The 17,893-nt window shown below is 39.0% G+C and overlaps 1 protein-coding gene across 7 annotated transcripts in view; it reads left to right on the top strand.

Annotated features, from left to right (window-relative positions):
* Window positions 1–17,893, top strand: part of SDK1 (sidekick cell adhesion molecule 1) — a 417,371-nt gene that overhangs the window by 261,133 nt on the left and 138,345 nt on the right. For all 7 annotated transcript variants that reach the window (XM_030001765.2, XM_030001768.2, XM_030001764.2 and 4 more), the window contains 6 exons: window positions 5,988–6,071; window positions 12,104–12,298; window positions 13,507–13,623; window positions 13,884–14,051; window positions 16,110–16,212; window positions 17,355–17,531. In XM_030001765.2, coding sequence (XP_029857625.1) covers window positions 5,988–6,071; window positions 12,104–12,298; window positions 13,507–13,623; window positions 13,884–14,051; window positions 16,110–16,212; window positions 17,355–17,531 — 844 coding nt within the window. The remainder of the gene's footprint in view (window positions 1–5,987; window positions 6,072–12,103; window positions 12,299–13,506; window positions 13,624–13,883; window positions 14,052–16,109; window positions 16,213–17,354; window positions 17,532–17,893) is intronic.

Raw genomic sequence — 17,893 nt, 5'->3', positions numbered from 1 at the left:
GTTCCTCAGTTGGCAGAGAAACAGTTTGGGAAAGATTTGTTGCAGATTAGATAAGAGCACATTTGTTTTATCACTAACAGTTTGAAGATTAAGTAATTTAAGGAGTCATCTCATGAACAAACCAATTTGAAAATTGAGCTAGTCTTAAATTCTTTTGCTCCAGTTCTGCAAGTTCTGTTAGCGACAAATTGCAATAGTCATTTTTTAAGTGATTATTCTATGGGAAATTATGAATTTTAGGAGCTTAAGAAAATGAGGAATGAAACCCTTCCACTACATGAAATCCATACTGCTCTTTAAATTAGATGCAGTCAGAAAGTAAAATCGGAACAAAATGAGGAGAAAAACAATTAGAAGGAATGGCCTGGTGTGATGAGGTGTCGAAGCCCTCTTGGCCTGTCCAAAGGAATAGGATGGAATAAAGCAGAGTCACAGTAGAGGGCTTCCCATCTTTTTGGAGGAGTTTTGTGCCCAAAGAACTACATTAATAGATATAGTATTCTCATCTTGGTGTTTCCTAGGGAGAATTTTTACAGCCCAGCTGGATAGATTTCTTTCTGAAAATAGGATGATAAGGGAGTGTTGTAGGTCTGTGTCTCTCTTAAAGGCTGCCCTGGTTCTCATCAGGTACAAAGGCTACAGCTGCATGGGATTCAGGAACACATCAGAAAAATCAAAATGTTAGTATGGAGGGCCCACCTGGCTAGACTCTGAGATGAACTATAGGGCTATTCCTCCTTCACTGTACTTCTCCAGGAGCGTCGAGATGCAGAACAGCCTTCTTTGTGCCCTGCCATCGTTCAGGAATTTGCATTGAATGTATATATAACTGCCAGAACAAAAGTTATTTTCCGCTGTAGCTAGTCACCTCAATACCTTGTGCTCAGATCTCTGTAAACAATAGCTCTTGTGGCTCTAGCTGAGACACTTTGAAACACTACAAATGATGTTTTGAAAGCAGAGGAAAGAATTTTTTCATGACAATTGTGTTCACGTATTGTGCGTAAGAAAAGGCTGTGATGACTGCATTCACGTACTGTGCATAAGAAAAGAATAAGACTTTTCAGGAAAACTATAATATAAAATGCCTTTGGACTTGCCAAAACTTCAGTTTGGGCTCAAAGCAGAGAAATGTTGACAATTACAGATTTGGCAAGCCTCAGAGGTTCTTGAGATGGATGCAGACATGTTGCCTTGGGCCCAAATGCATGCAGGACCTATACGACAGTGAAGTAATGGGACTTCTGCGAAGTCCAGGTCTGTCTCTGATATTCAGAAGTTTCCCCTTCTTTCAGCTCTGCAAAGAGGAGATGTGTTCCCTGCGCTGGTATAAGGTTTTGGAACACACAGCCTGCAGCTCTCAGTAGGGGTAGTAGCAAGAAACTAAGCGTACCTTTTCATCTCTTTCTGGTTTAACCCAATATTCATGCAAAGAAAAATCCTGCTCCAAGAAACCTGTTATACCTGCATGTACAACGTGGCTTCTCTCCCAGCACGGACCGTCTGACCTACTGTGTGGAGTTATGGACTTTGTACCTACGAGGGGCTCTCAAGTTTCCAGCTCCCCTTCCTTTACAGGATATTCACCAAATAAATTAGTTTATGGTAATGCTAGAGAAAGGCTTCCATGTTAAGGCTCAATTTTCCTCTTAAATATGCAGGCCTGAATTTCTGAGTGATGCAGGAATTTCAGCTTTGGAGGAGCCCCTGGGGCTTTCTCTGTTCTTTCTGACTTTCATGTATGTATCTAGGATTAGGTCACATATCTCCAATGCAGCTTGAAGGGTATGTAATGGATGCTGACTGCTATCTTTTGAATGTTAAAATCAGTGACCATGTAACTCTGCGTGGGGGAAGTTAGAACAGTATCAAATTTTGCAGGCTCCCAAGGGCTTTGCAGAGAGGCTATCTTTTCAATGCTGTCTGTAGTGCAAAAAACCCCTGAAACCCTCAACAACTATTAAAAGCATGCATTTATATTCAAATATTCTTTCTCCCCTTTGCTGGTTCTCGACCTTTTAGTTAAGATCAGTCAAACACCAATACAATATCCGAACAATACAGTATCTGTTTCTTTCAGTCTAATAGGAGATGTGACTTCTCTTATTGCATAGCACGCTGCACTGCCAGGAGGGTGAACTCAGTGTAGTGGGTCCTTTCCTATTCTAACTATTGTGATTCTATAATTTTTAAAAAATTTAAATATTTGACCTGATACCAACAGACTACTGTCATTCCTAGAAATTGCCATGTCTGGGGGCTTGTGTCTGGCGTGTGATGTAGTTTGGAAGACATTGTAATTTCACCACACATATTAAATTTCTACACATGATTATTGCCTACAACAATAAACGTTCAAATTCATACTGTGTGATTCAAACCAAGCCTTATAAATATGCAGTAGAGTCATATATACAGACAGCCAGAATGCCCCTTCAGAATGCCACCTGACCCCTATAAATATTGCTGCATTTTATGGCCCCTTTCTGATAGTTATTCACCAGGTGGAGTATAGCACCCAAATTGAGATACCCTGCATTTTTCACTTACAATTTATGCTGGCCCTGCAGGCCCTCAGGCACAGCCCTGATGTGCAGGTGATACATCTGAAAAGTGCGGAGCCGAGATTTCACTTGTCTAGCACCTGTAACTGGAGCTGTTTCTCTTGCAGCCTGAGTTCTGTCGAAGCCATAGACCTTCACTGCAAAGGACCTTTTGAGCATCCGTGTCGCTAGTGTAAGACACATGCGTGTGGAAAAGCAGCACAGCTTGCATGGAAGTCACTGTTTCATTTCCCTCAAAGCCCTGAGAGTATACCTACACCAATACTGCTGTGATTCTCTCATACTTCAAACCACCAAGACTAATTTTCCCTCTGTGTTAGACTTGGGGTGTCACAGCACTGTTGTCCGTGTGGTATTCTGCTCTTCTGGAATTCCTTTATGAATGAGTCCTCTCTTCCCATCCAGGCTTATTTCTAACTCCAGGCAGCAGAAGCAGGTAGTTAACAATCAGTAAATTGTAGAGTAGCTTCTGGAAGGTTTTCTGTATCAGTTGCTTATCGCTCAAGACTAAGATCTGACCGCACTATGGACCGTTGCTGCCTCAGCCTCTCGACCCCTCTATGTCAATTGTAGCATTTGGCAGGGCTTCCAGCTGCTGCAGTGGCTGTGACAATGGAGTTCAGCAGGCTTTAGTGTAAGGGAAAAGGTCGGTCTGGGCTTGATGAAGACTGGAAATCATGTCTGTTGGCACACCTCCACCCTGAAAGTTCTCTAGGAGTTGCCTGTGGCGTTTAGATTGCATCTTTCTGCTGCCCCTGCTCTTTTTCTGTCTTGTCTGCTTCAGCTTCTTCCTGCTTCTTTCAAAAAAAGCTGATGTGAATCTTCCGTTTATAACTTCACAGTCCAATTTGCTAAGTGACAGTTGTCACTGACTTCAAGTTCCTTGTCAGGTAATTCATTGCTTGATACCTGCTCACCTAAGCATCTCTTAATGTAATAAGTTTCTTCGAGGGTGGCGTAACAGCCTGTATGGGATTTAAAGGAAGGAGCACAGATTGCAGGATAGGATTTTGGGAGAGGCACTGGGAAGCAGACTCTGTATAAATATGCCAAGTATAACTGCAGAAACTGTATGTAACGGTAATACATAAGCAGTGGTCATGGAACCACTAGCATCTTTGAGGTCACATTAAGTGCTTTGGAGCTGGACTGCAGGCCCATGTTGAAGATAAATCTGCAAATTTATCACTGGTGTGTGAATATGTTGCTGACCTAGGAGAAAGTTTGAGAGCTGGCAGCTGAGGGTTGCCAAGTTTAGAAATTGACCCGTTAAGGTCAGAGTGCCTTATAAAAGGGAGGGTGGAAGATTAGGTCAGGAGTTCCTGAAAAGGAGGAAAATACACTTGAACCTTACTGACTGAAGAGACATCCATAAAAGCAGCCCAAAGTTAGAAGTAAATATCTGAATGTGGGAGTATGTGTCTGGATACCGTTTTGCTCCTGCGCTGCTTTGGCCACCTTTCTGCTTTTCCTCCCCTCTCAATCAAATTAAATTGCAATAGAACAAAAGATGCAAATTTTATTTTGAGAGATGGACAGGACACTTACCTGTGAGTCCACAGACAGATAGATAGGTAAGTAAGGACACTATGCTAAAAGTTTGGAAATTAAAAAGATAAAATTCTGGAAAGTGGCGTGCAAAGAAAACATCAGACAAGTCTTGGAGGATGGCATGAGAAGAAAGAGTGTACTCAGAGTTAAAACATGGACTTAGATGAATTGCAGAGGACCTAGCAACTTAGTTGATCAAATATGTCAAACACAGTGTGCTATCAGTGAATTTCAATTAAACGTTCAGCTTTTCAATTTGTTGTTTAGATTAACTCATGAGATCATACGCAATAAATCACAACTTATGCATGTTTATTAATAGCTTTATATTTAGGCAGTGAGGATCAATAATGTTAACACATGTATATGATTAGATTATAATAAATCAGGTAGCTTGTTTTAATGGTTTTGCTGGGTAAATGAGTATTCTAGGCTATTTTGCAACCTTGCCCCCTCCTCTGCACAGGATTTTGAAGACTAATATTGATTGACTTTATTTGGAATGAATACAGAATTGTAATATCCATTGGTGCTCAAATGAGACCCCAGTTCTGTACACTCAAGCAAGTATTTTATTGTAGTTATTGGGAAGGAGTGCTGGGAAAGGGGGGTTTGTGCTCCAGTCGGGTGCTTCCTGATGTGTACCTGCTGGCATGGCATGGCATGGCATCCTTCTGAAATGATAGCAACACTTGCTATACTACAGGTGGTAGCAGGAGAAATAAGATTTTGAAGGATGAGATTATGATTTTGTTGTTATTTATGAAAATACTAATGTCCTATCAACAATACAAACTACATATCTGGTTTTCAGGCACAGTTGTTGAAGAGATTTGAGAGAAGGTCAGCTCAGATGATCTTGTTGTAGCTTACTGCATTTTTTCAAATGTACTTGATTTCCTTAAAATGCAAATACAAGTAACTTGTTCTCACAAGCTAATTATATTGTCTTTTCTGTATCTTCTAAAACTTTCCAGTGAGTTTGTCTATGCTACAACAGAACTCTAGTTGTAATCAAATAAAATACTTCTAAAACCAGTACTCAGATGATAATTGCATTGAACAGACTATGACAGTTTTTAGTTACCATGATAATTACTGCAACCTTAATGCCTGTGGGACTTTGACATGATGCTCTTCAATTTTATGCTGCATAGAAGAAAGAGTTACATGACAGCATACTCTACAATTTCTGGAATCTTGTCTTTGTTTAATTAAATGTCTAATATCTTTTCTTTAGTCCTAATGATAAAGTGTGGGTTTTTATGATTATTACTATAACTTCAATTAAAGCATTAAATTTGTTTGCTTTCAAGAAATAAAACAGTTGAGAAGAATTTTTTTTTTTAATTATGCCGCACTTGTCCTCTGATGTTGGCTCTCTGACATGCTATGGCACTTTATTTGACATGCTTCATGCCTTCACGAGGTGGAATTTAGTTTAGATACTGAAGCAGACTATCCTATAAAATGCTATGTTGTAAATATAAACCTTTATAAACCTCTCGGGAGGGACTTTCTGAACGAAGAATTAAAATGTTCTATGATTCAGACCTATAAAATGAAAAGTAGCCCCTGCTCTGAGTATTAATTTGCAGTGCAAACCCCTAAATCTTACCTTACATTGACTTGACTCTCTGGAATTCATACTCAGCATAGCAAAAATTGTTGGCTTTTTTTTATGATGCTTTTACTGCCAGGAAAAGCACCTCCAAATAGACAAACTTAGACAAAGTAGTCTGTTTGTAACACACTATATTAAATACAATCCATGTGGAGAGGTTATATGATGAATATCTTTAAATCAACAGCTCTTTTTCATTTTGCTGTGGCTTTGTTTGTTTACTTTTGTTTGCTTTCCCTGTTCTAAAGAACCACCATATTTTACGGCTGAACCCGAGAGCGTGATTTTGGCTGAAGTGGAGAAAGACGTGGACATCCTGTGCCAGGCAATGGGTGAGTGTGCAGACCTCTTCAAACTTGGATGAATGATATATGTCTCTCCAGTGCTGAAGAAAGCATCTTATATAAACTTTTAATGTTTTGAGGCCTCTGCATTATTGCCAATTATCACAGATCCCAGGTACCAGGGAGAGGGATGGCCTTTGCCCTTGGAAAATTGGGCAGTCCTTGTAGTTTAGTTTAGACATGAGTAATGCCGGCACGTTCACGTTTGTCTGTTGGGCAGGGCAGCTCCAGCTCCGTTCCCTCTGGTAGCTTGTCTTTGTTTCATAGTTGTTGCTATACAACAGACATTAGTGTCTTGAGCCAGAAAATTGGCTGAGGTGAAAATATGGTTATGGAACCCAACATTTGCAGTGCAAGCAGTCAGTAGTTTCAACAATTCAAATGTCCTTTTTTGTAAAAATTATGGAACTTTTATACTGAATAGACATGTCAGTAACTCTGACATTTAAGTGTAGTTAAGAATTCTGCAGGAGGACTATTACAAGCAGTTTTTAATTGGCAGATGTTTTAATAACATAAACGGTTTCAAATGTCTAGGATTCTGCCTAAACCAAAATGATTTTTAAGATTTAGTTCCAGAAATATAGAAGCACCACCTATTGTAGCACTCTAGTAAGAGTAGTCTACAAGCATTGTAGTCTTGTGCCTAGAGCAGGTTTGTTTATGTCACTGAATTGCTACATGACTTTGGCAAGCGACTGAACTTTTTGTTGTCTCACTTTCCCTGATGCTGAGTTTAACAAGCAAGGTACATAAAAATGTCATGAGATCCTTAGGTAAAAAGTACACAACCTTGATTAAAAAACCACCCAAACCTAACTAACAGCTTGTTTGGATGGGTTCTTTCTCCAGATCAGAGCCAATAAAGGTATTCTTTATTGTGTGATTATATTATTTCCACTATGATTTAAGCATTTTTTAATGCTTTATGTAGGAAAGAGTCAACACTGCTTTTCTAGAAGGAAGCTTTGCAAATAGTGAGATAAGCAAGCGTGTGTGTAAGGGTGCTCTGATTGATTTGGAATTTCAGAAGCCTTTGGTGAGGTCTCTTACCAAAAGGCTCTTATAGAAATGAAGCTATCAGGTTATAAGAGACGAGGTCTTGTTAATTAATAGCTCTTTAAACAAAATACAGCAGAACCTGCTGTCAGCGGAGTTCCCCAGGAATCTCTGCTGGAACCTGTGCTGTTCAACATACTCATAAATGCCCTGGAAAAGAGGGTGAATAGTAAGATGGTAATATTTGCTGATTATATAAAATTATTCAAGATAGTCAACATTAAAACTGACCGCAAAAGAGTTGCAGGAGGTTCTGATGGTTTGAACTGACTGGACAATAAACTGGCAGATGAAATTATTGTCAGAGATGAAATTTCTTATTACTATGCAGAAAAGGTATGTCTTCTGAAAACATCAGTTCAGTGCCAAGGCATGATTCAAAATGTTAGGTACTGGGAAGAAATGAATAGAGAAAAAAATAAGAGAATGCCATTGTATGAATCCATGGGGCACCCCCATCTCAAATAATTCACCCAATACTAATCACTCTATTGGAGAGAGGGATGTAGAAAAACTAAAAAAGATACACAAAAGTAAGAATGGTATAATCAGAGGTCTACCATGGGTTTTGAATAATGAAAAATCACATTGACTGGAACACTTTCTGAAAGAGATGACTGAGGGGCGGGTGCCATGTGGTTAGGTGAGTAGGAGAAGATGATTCTGTATTGCTTAGTGCAAGAAGTAGTGGAGGCACCCAGCTAACTTTTCAGGTAGGAGATGTGCGATAAAGGAAAGATAGTACTTTTTCAAGAACATAACCTTGGGGAGGCATTGGTCCAGGCAGTAGTTAAGATCAGAAAAAAAAATTATTTAGAAAAACAAACAAAATTTATGGAAGAAAAATCCAGTAAGGACTATTAAACACAGCTGTGTGTATGCAACCTCTGGCTCAGGAAATAGCTAAAGCACAGATTACTGGAGCCGAGAAGGTGGAAATAGCATTCTGTCCTTGTGCTGCTCTTTCATTTCGTGCCTGAGCATCCAAGAAGAGACAATTTCAAAGGAAGGAAATGTGTATAGATAGACATTTATTCTGGTCATGTGCCACCAACTTTATATTTCAGCATGTGTTATGACAAACATATCGGCTTTTTTTTTATGGGAGAAGATTTTTCAAGTAGCAGAATTAAAACTAGATGTTGTATCATTAGGGAAATTGAGTTAAAAAAACATTCTGAGATTTTTTTGAGAAATTTTTCAATACTACGCAACTATTTGATGAACCTCTGGACTGTCTCACTGTCACTGAAAAAACCTATCTGCTGTCTCAAATGTTTTTCATGTACTACAACACCGCCCCCCCCCCCCCCCGCCAAAACCTGGAGGAATCAGGGAGAGAAGAGGTTGACTTCTAACTCTTCCTTCTACCCTAACTCTTCCTTTGAGCAGTTTAGCTCCCAAGGGGATTAATAGGGCACTCATAACTATTCTCAGTAGATGAGGTCTTACTGGAGATATGGGAGCCCTTACTAGACAAAATTATTTCTGCTGAGCTCTTCTAGCGCTGATTTGCCGATGAATGTGGTGCAGGGGCATGGAAACCTGTCTTCACGTGGATTATTTTGCTGAGTATCTGTAACGCGGACTTATAAGGGGCTGGTACTAGTATTAAACATAGAGGAGTTTTGATCCATTATTACACAAATCTGGCATTTGCCAGCATTTAAAAAGAGGGTAAATGAAGGTTGCTGTCTCCCTGCACTGAGCTAGGAGCTAGAATAAAGCACTAGGGGAACTGCAAAGCTGCCCTGTACCTTTGCTACAAACAGGAAGACAGATTGTGTTTCCCCCAGCCCCATCAAGTTCTGTGCACAAAGCCCATTTGCCAAGTCTTGGTGCACTTTGAATGCGTGAGAGACAGATTAATTTCACAGTATAAGCAGAGATTAACTGTAAATAAAATTGCAACTTGCACAGACTAGCTTTATACTTCCCTGTAATGGAGTTTCAGTGTATCAGACTGCACAGTAACCGTGCTCTGCTGTATATCTTTCAGCAGTTGCTGATGCTGCCTGCATTTTCAGTGGGTTTCCTTTAAATGCTTTTTCTTATTTGCTTATAGAAAGTTTAGAGTTGCAGGCAGCAGTGGTGGTGTCTAGGGACCGCAGTTAATTGGACTTTAGTTCTACCTGTTTAGACAAGTAGATGGAAAGATGCTTTTGGGATTCCCCAGTAGCCCACTGGGATCTAGAGGAGGCTATAAAAAATAAATAACAAAAATGACACAGTGAATATTTCAAGTCTTTTATCCAGGTTCTTAAGTAAGTTAAATGTGGCAAAGAGTCAAGCATCTGTTTCACAGATGGGGAAACTGAGCCTCCGATTGCATAAATTATTTGTCCAATGTTACAGAGAAAGTGGCAAATCCAGAACCAGAGTCTCGGTTTCCTGCCTTCCCTTCTCCTCCATAACACTAGATTAATTTGTCTGTAAAAAATGAGTAGTGCTGCATACATGCTGAGAAATAAGCTTGTTTTATTTATTATTACTAGTCTTTTAGGCCACTCGGTAATCTCTCAAACTGTAAGGTAGGACTGATACTGCTTGGAAAGGTGTGGTCTAAAAGGTCTTTAAAGTGTTTTCTTCTGTTCATAGTTTTTTCACCAGAAGTGTTTAGAGAGGAAAAGAAGCAAAATTCCTTTGGGGGTGTGGGGAGAGGAAAGGCTGTGGGGTAGGAGAGGGGGAGAAGAAAGGAAGCTGGTTTTAACTATTTTTATAGCCAAAAAGGTAGCAAAATGATAAGAGAAAATGTGTACAACGTGAAAGACAAATCTCTCTGGGAAGATCACTAAAGCCCAAATGAATGCTGCTGACAGGCATCAGAGTGCTTAGATAAGATCCTATTATTCAGACTCATAACTTTGAGTAGAGGAAGATATCCGTAACCAAAATGTAGAAAAATAGAGATGGTAATATTCAGTTTGTCAGCTGAGTTGGTGATAGGAAGGTGTATCTCACAGTGATTATAGGATTAGGAGGTTTGCTAATACTGTTAGTAGAATGGGATTTATGGAATGACACCAATGTTGAAGGTTTGAGTGTACTGAATGCAGGATTTCATTATTTCCTGGGTGCCTATCAAGTCTAATGTGTGGGAAAATGGAGTTGCTATTATTTAAACTTGAAATCATTTCCAGGCTTCTCAGCATCAGGAGAACTATTCCATTTTGCATCATCTGTTTCTTCATTACTCAGTGATAATTTGTATTTGCCCAGGAGGATTTTCAAGAGATGAATAACACTCTCACCGAGAATTCTGAACATTGAAATTTACGCTAATTCTGTATACGGGCTGTTGTATGAAATTTAAATTATGCCTATTGCAAGATACCACGCTACGTCTATTCTCTATCAGACGTAGTGGATTTCTTCCTGAGATGATTACCTTCTAGATTATGAGTACATTTTATTTTAGCAGCAGAACAAAAGCATCAGAGGTGATTGTAGTAAATGATACATGTTTATAAAAGTAACAGCAGCAATTGAATGTTGTTTTCAATCGTTCCATACATTGTTTGTACATTCTTTCCCGGAGTTAATACAGCTTTTGTCTGTATAAAGAGAGTAAGTATGTTGAGAGAAGATGTGAATGGAAGTATAATACAACAGTATTTAACTTGGAGATTTTTAAAATTATAATGATGATAATATGGATCTTCCCGTAGCGCTTTCGCTCTGAGAACCTTAAATCATTGCCAGCATTGCAGTGAAATTCATTGTCTGCAGATGCTCAATTCATCAGTGACATCCCATCCTTAATGCTTCTGTGATACCCTGCTTTTCTCTATTTGGGCAAATCTCACTCACCCATGAATTTAAGTCCATAGTTCCTTACCTTATTACAAGGGAATGTGAAGCTCTGATGTTTTAAGTGATATGTGTTTGAAAATAGCTACCAATTATGAAAATGCCATGTTTGGGGCTGAGATAACTTAAATAAACTTTGATACCCTTGTGATCCTGTGATTATCCAGTCACAGAATAAAATGTCTGCTTCACTTCAATCCCTGTATAGGGTCCTCAGCATTTGATCAGTTAGGGATGTAAAGATAAAACATTGTTTTATATGAAGAGTGGGATGGGAACATCTGTGTGTGACTGTTCTAGGCCCCTGACATCTCTCAAAGAAAAGAGAATCCTATGCTATTTGTATATACTAAATTTACAGCCACTTCATCCCAGCTGACTGGGATATGACTGCAGCAAAAATATGTGTGAAATAACTGTGTCAGGGTTTGTAGAACATGCACATGAAAGAAAACAGGAATAAATGGGACTGTAAGTTATATCTAGGGTAGGATTTTTGTTTCTCCTAAGGCCTGCATTTTTCAAATAACAGGTGAAGCTTGAGAATGAATAAAAATAATAATCATTTAAAGCTATCCTGTTGCTGGCAACATGTTGTTTGTACATCAGCTCAAACTAAGCTGCCAAATTAGGACTCGAATACAGCCATGTGAGCACTTAATTTTTTATGTGTAATTTGCCATTTCCTCTTTATTTTGACATCTTAGCTACAGTAGCACAGAAGAATCTTATTTGGGATGAGCAGTCTTATAGACTTGCTGCATTGCCACACTGCTGCTCTTTAAGTAGCGTGATTCTGGCTTTCAACAAGAAATTGCTGTAAATCTTATTTTGTAGTAGCATGAAATATGATTGGGTTAAGAAAGTAATTTGATAACATGTTTTCTCAACATTCCCCCTTTCACTTTTTGCTGGTTTTATTCCCACATGTTCTGTAGTGTATTATCACCATTGATAATATAAGATGCAGCCTCCATTTATCAAAAGCTGCTTGTAAAAAATATAAATAATTGGTGTAGAAACCAAGGATATGACCATAACAGTACTGGGTATTTTGACTCCCTAAAACATGTTTTGCAAAGACTAATAGTGAAATTCTTCTTCTTCCTTTTTTTTTTTTTTTTTTTTTTTTTTTTTTTTTTTTTTAATAGGTGTTCCCATTCCCACCCTGGTCTGGTATAAAGACTCTGTTCCCCTCAGCAAGCTGGAAAACCCCCGCTACAAAGTACTGCTGAGTGGTGGGCTGCGGATCCACGCGCTGCGTCCTCAGGATGCTGGAATCTTCCAGTGTTTTGCTAGTAATAAAGCCGGGGAGATACAGACGTACACCTACCTGGATGTGACTAGTGAGTAAGGAGTTGTGATAGGAGATCGATGACTTGTCTTGTCATTTCTGTAGGTGACCCTAAATCCATCAGATTTCTCCACCACTCTGTGCTCGTTTAGTTCGACTCACAGAACCTTGATTTTCGTCGTGTAGCTGCCCTAGCTGTAAGGTACCCCAAAATGCCCTCTGTGGCCTGAACACAATCTGCTGAAGCCTGTAGAAAAACTTTCCGTGACATTAGGGGCTTGAGGTGAACTCTCCTATTTCATGCAAAAAAGGAGACCTTAGTGAAAAGAAAAAGAAGAAAGGTTAATTGTGAAATACTTTCATCTTTCCTTTATACTTAATAATTTAGTTCTACTCTAATGTAATTCTGTTCTGAATTTGAGCTATTGCTTCATGATTGTGCATGGTATCATTTTATCTGCCTTCTGTCTATAACTACATTTAGTAGGGGAAAGAAAGAAAGTTCAAGTTAAATGTCTTTTTTTGGGCCAAAAAACCTGATTAAATGTTTTTGTTAATGAAGTACACTCTTCTCTATGGAAGATTTACAAATCCTATTAGTCTCTTTTCAAAGCAATTATTAACAGGCATTTCTGTAACACTAACTCCTCTTCAAGAAGCTGATCGTTAGCCCAAGAGCAGTTTACACATACTGACCAGAATTCCTACTGGCCTCAGACAATAGATCAGCCCCAGTTCCATATATATCTAGGAAACTGCAGGAAAAAAAATGTAATAAAATGCAGCTGGGGGAAAATAAGAGAGAAAGAAACTTGGAAAATGTCTTGGATAAGACTCAGGTTCTAAATTCTTTTGGCTGACATTTAAGTTTCAAAGTTAATGCCTTTCTCAAGTTGCTTTTCATCTTAAAGAACTCTGTTATGAAGATGAAAGAAAATAGTTTTGTTTATCTAGATTTCTCAACTTCCCCCTGAACACTCATTTTGAGCTTTATCTTTCTTTTTCTGTAAGCCATCTTACTTGTACATGTACAAGCACTGATAGATTTTTATTTTCCATGTAGGTAATAAACTGAATTAGACAATTCCTAGGAGATGAATAATGAAAGGTTACAGTCACTGCTGAAAGGTTTTCATGTATTATTGTCGTGTCCTTCTCCATGATCAGCTCTATAAAAGTGGATGTAAAGTAGTCCATGATAATAGGTAAAGGATCTTTCTGATAGCTGGTGCACTGAGTTTTTCAACTTTTTGATTCTAGATATTAAACCAGCATTTATACAGCCTCCAGAGGATACCACTGTTACAGAGGGGATGACTGCAGTGCTAACCTGTGAAGTTTCAGGGGCTCCAAAACCTGCCATCTCATGGAAGAAAGGTAGCCAGTTGTTAGAGTTGTTGTGGAAAAGCTGGAATCCACATTTTCTTGTCCATCCCTATTACTGAGTTTCTGTAGATCCATTTAGTGCATATTTCTTCATTTCTCTGGTTCTGCAAGCAGTGGGTTTGTTGTGGGGCTGTTGTGAGCCAGTGGCCTGGATAGGCTGTAATAGTCTTTTGGAAGAACTAGAATTGCAGCGCTTAATCCGTGCAGTCTACGTGACTCTAATCACGCTGTTTTTCCCTTCTGTGTTTCAGGAAAACAGATCTTAGCCAGTGGCTCAGTTCAGATTCCTCGGTTCATTCTTCTTGAATCTGGAGGGCTCCAGATAACACCCGTTTTCCTTCAGGATGCCGGCAATTATACTTGCTGTGCAGTCAACTCTGAAGGAGCTCTGAATGCTTTTGTGATGCTGACAGTGTGGAGTAAGGATAATGCTTTGTTTAAAGTCTAACTTTAATCAAGTATTAATCAGTTTTTGTTGTGTGCTCAGGAAATTTTCAGAAGTAATTATGCTTTTCTAGTTAATAGAGATACTTGTATGATTTAATAGGAATAATGTATCTATTTTAGGAAACCTATCACAAATACCCTTTTTATTTGTAAAATTATGCATATAAACTTCTATATTTTGTGAAAGGAAGTGTATTTAAATAGAGCTTCAATCACAATTACAATTTTACTCGGGTTTTGCCTTGGCGAATCTCGCATTGCAAATCAGACCTTTTAACTTGTAGATTTGGCTATTTGCAGTTGGTTTCTGCCTCCAGGAGTCTGCAGGCAGTATAGACCAGCCCATGCTGTTACTAAGGCTGTAGCCACAGTTACAATGGATATGATTTTCCTCATACCTTTGTATTTCTTTGTGGCCCTGGGCACTGTTGGAAGCCAAACCAAAGTACAGCAGACTTCAGCTAGTCTCATGCTACAGATTGGCACGGCACAGAGCAACCCATGAGATTATTTTGTCCTTCACCATTTGCCCTTGATCTCTATTTTTTTATTTCTTCTGTTGTGGAAGAGAGTCTGATCCAATGGGTTCACCTGTGTTACTCCTAAGTGAGTTAAACTGAAGTGTAACGTGGTTTTTGCTAAATATGCTCCCTGAGCTGGGACTAAAAATAATTAAAAAACAATGAAGATGATGATGATAAATACAAAAGTGTTGTGGCCCTCTGTCCTCTCCTGTACTCGAAGTACTGATTATGCTGCTGATGTGTGGTACATATCTGGCATTTGTTAATCCCAAAACTGTGCAAGTTAAATCAGCAATGTTTTTCCTTTTGAACTTGGGAATACCTGAAAATAATACTGGCAGTAAACGTAATGTACTTGTGTCATATGGCCGTCATATTTATATCTTATTGACAATACAAAGTTGGTATACATATCAGGATGTTGTAAACTGAATGATATCCAAGTGTATGGATCAAGTAAAGGAGATCCTATTAATTCTCAAAGGCACAGTTCTTATATGTATTAAAGATAGTTCCTGTTCATCGTACTGCATTGGAGAGGGAAAAGAAAAGTGAATGTAACCTAATATTTGTGTAGCAACAGCACCATTATAAAGCTAGAAGGCATACATAAGTACATCAGTAATAATGCTAAAAATTCCATGCTATTAGAGTTAGCTTTTGATTTTGCTGATGATTCCTTCTTGTGCATGTATGAGATATCTCAGTAGACGCTGATTATCTCTGTAGGGATTTGGGACTGATTAACATTATCCACATATCTTCTATACTCATCCTAGTTGTCTACCTGCTTCAGCTGATGCTATCTGCTGCTGCTACTGTGTGTTAAGCATAATAGAGATCTTTCACACCAGATCTGGTTGCTGTAGTTACAGCAATTATTGTGTTCTGGGTCTCCAGGAGGTGCTTGAATAAAGATGTTCTGAAACATTTGAGTAAACAGCATATCTTTCTTCTATGGAAAATTCAGACTACCAGAAGCTCCTCCTCCTTTAACCTCTTTCCTGGATTTGACTTGTAGATTGTAGGGTGCCATTTAAGTTTTCCTCTCTCTGGATATTTTTCTAGTGTATTCTTCTTTGCACAGATTTTCTTTGTTTTTGTTTTCCCTGCTCTAAACAGTGTCACTTGTTTCCTGACTCAGCGTATGTTTGGATTCATTCGTAACGCATTACAAACATACTTGCTGCCTTATGACTTTCGGGAGTTGCCATAGATGCTTACCCCAAGACAAGCGAGAGTTAGTACAGCTTTGGCACTCCTCCCACTCAGATCACCGCTGGCTCGGACTCGTGCCCTCTGCTGCTTTTGCTTCTCTGCACCCCACAGTGTACCACCTCTTCTTGACACAATGACATTAGAGAGAGGGGAGCCTTCACAGCAAAGACTTGAAGAGGAATGGCCTGCTTGCTTTGAATGACAAATGTTCAGTTGCCTGCTCTGTGAGTGAATACCCAAGTCAAAATGCTGTAATTTCACCTGAACTATGGCTCGTGTTCCTTTCAGATCGCACTTTCATTGTTCGCCCTCCTGAGGATAGCACTGTGATCAAAGGAACCACAGCCACTCTGCGATGTGAAGCGACTCATGATCCTAGAATTTCAATCAGGTTGGTGGTGTCAGTTCTTGTTTGTGTGGTTTATCAGAGCTTAATTTTATAAGCTTATGTGAACAGCATTAGGTGAAAAGTTTCAGGACCCCAGATTTTAACACCAGACCCCTGATTACTGCATTATAAGGTTGTACACTGTATCATTAATCATATAAATCCCATCTTCCATTTCAGCCTTATGTATTATTTACAATGAGCTATGTTCCACTTCATGACTTCAATATAGCCTTCCATGATTTTACTGTCAAGGTTAATACACTATCAATAAAACCAACTTGTCAGAAGCTGATACTTAATGAGAGTAAAAGCCAAAGAGAAGGAATAGGATTTCAGAAGTGTTTACATTGGGGTGCATGAAAGCCACACAAAAGATGCCCATGTTCTTGGAAACAACTTAATAACTAGGGTCTATATTCTGCTTTAACGGTGTAAAGGAAAACAGAATTTGTCTGAACTATTAAAATTTGCACTAGAGCAGTTAGAGGAAGATAATAATTTTAAAATACATTTGCCACAAAAATTCATGTAGTCTGAAAGCAACACAAACAAAAGAAAATGTAAGGAACAGCTTGGAGGGTGCTGGAAGGGTGAACTGCAGAAAGAACTTTGGAGAGAGAAATACAGGCGTAAAAATTTCACGTAGAGATACTTAATTGTAGGACCATGGGCTATACGCATCTCTGTGACGTGTCGGTATGTGTGTGTTTTGATGGATGAGCTCTAGTAAACCTTGCCACAGCAGTTTCAAGATGTTTCTGATTATGGCAGTCTAATGTTATTACGGCCTTAGCAGAGATGGGCCACCACCTCAGCTGTTAATTGCAGAGTATGATGTTCTAGCTTAAAATGCTGGTGAGGGTGGACTTAAGAACTTGGACGTTTATGAGTATTTCACCTTCTCCAGGTAAAATGTATAGTATTGTTTATAAAATATATAGTATTTTGGATGCAATTACATTTCTCATTCTGGTCACTGATCTAAAACTTAAATTTTAAGAGGCACTGCTCCTGAAAGTAACTGTAGGGGCCTGTCATTTTTAGCGTGTGATTACAGAAGCTGATACCTTACAGCACAGTTCAAATAAACCTGTTTTGACGTTCTTATGAGTAATTAATAACTGAAACATTGTAATACTTAGGTATCTTTGGAAGAAGGACAGTGTTGTAATAAATCCATCCAGCAGTTCTAGGATCACAGTAGAGAAAGATGGAACCCTCCTCATCAGTCAGACATGGTCGGGTGACATTGGAGACTATACCTGTGAGGTTATTTCTTTTGGAGGAAACGACTCCAGAATGGCTCGACTAGAAGTGATGTGAGTATTCCGTCTTAAATATACACTATGCTTAGTTTCAGATACCCTTGGGCATTTTTCTAGCATTTCATTCTAGGTGATCTGGGGAGTCCGTAAGTTTGATTCTTTGTGTGGGCTTTTTTAGCGGAAATTAAGCCTGGTTCATTTCTAATTAAGGTGCCTTGAAATGTCTTCCCTTTTGCATGCTGCCATGCTTCTTGGGCTTCCAAGTAACTGGAGCCTTGGAAGTTACTTCCAAGTAACTGCATCTTACTGAATCACTGTGTGTACATATCCTGCTGGTTGGGTGGTTGAGCTCAAGGGATGACAATGAAGAGGTGGTGGTCTGCTTGAAACCAGTAACAAGTGGACTACCACAGGGG

This window comes from Aquila chrysaetos, chromosome 25 (assembly GCF_900496995.4).
Source record: "Aquila chrysaetos chrysaetos chromosome 25, bAquChr1.4, whole genome shotgun sequence".
NCBI lineage: Eukaryota > Metazoa > Chordata > Aves > Accipitriformes > Accipitridae > Aquila > Aquila chrysaetos.
The sequence above is the reverse complement of the archived record's forward strand: the minus strand, read 5'-3'. Positions and strand labels throughout refer to the sequence as shown.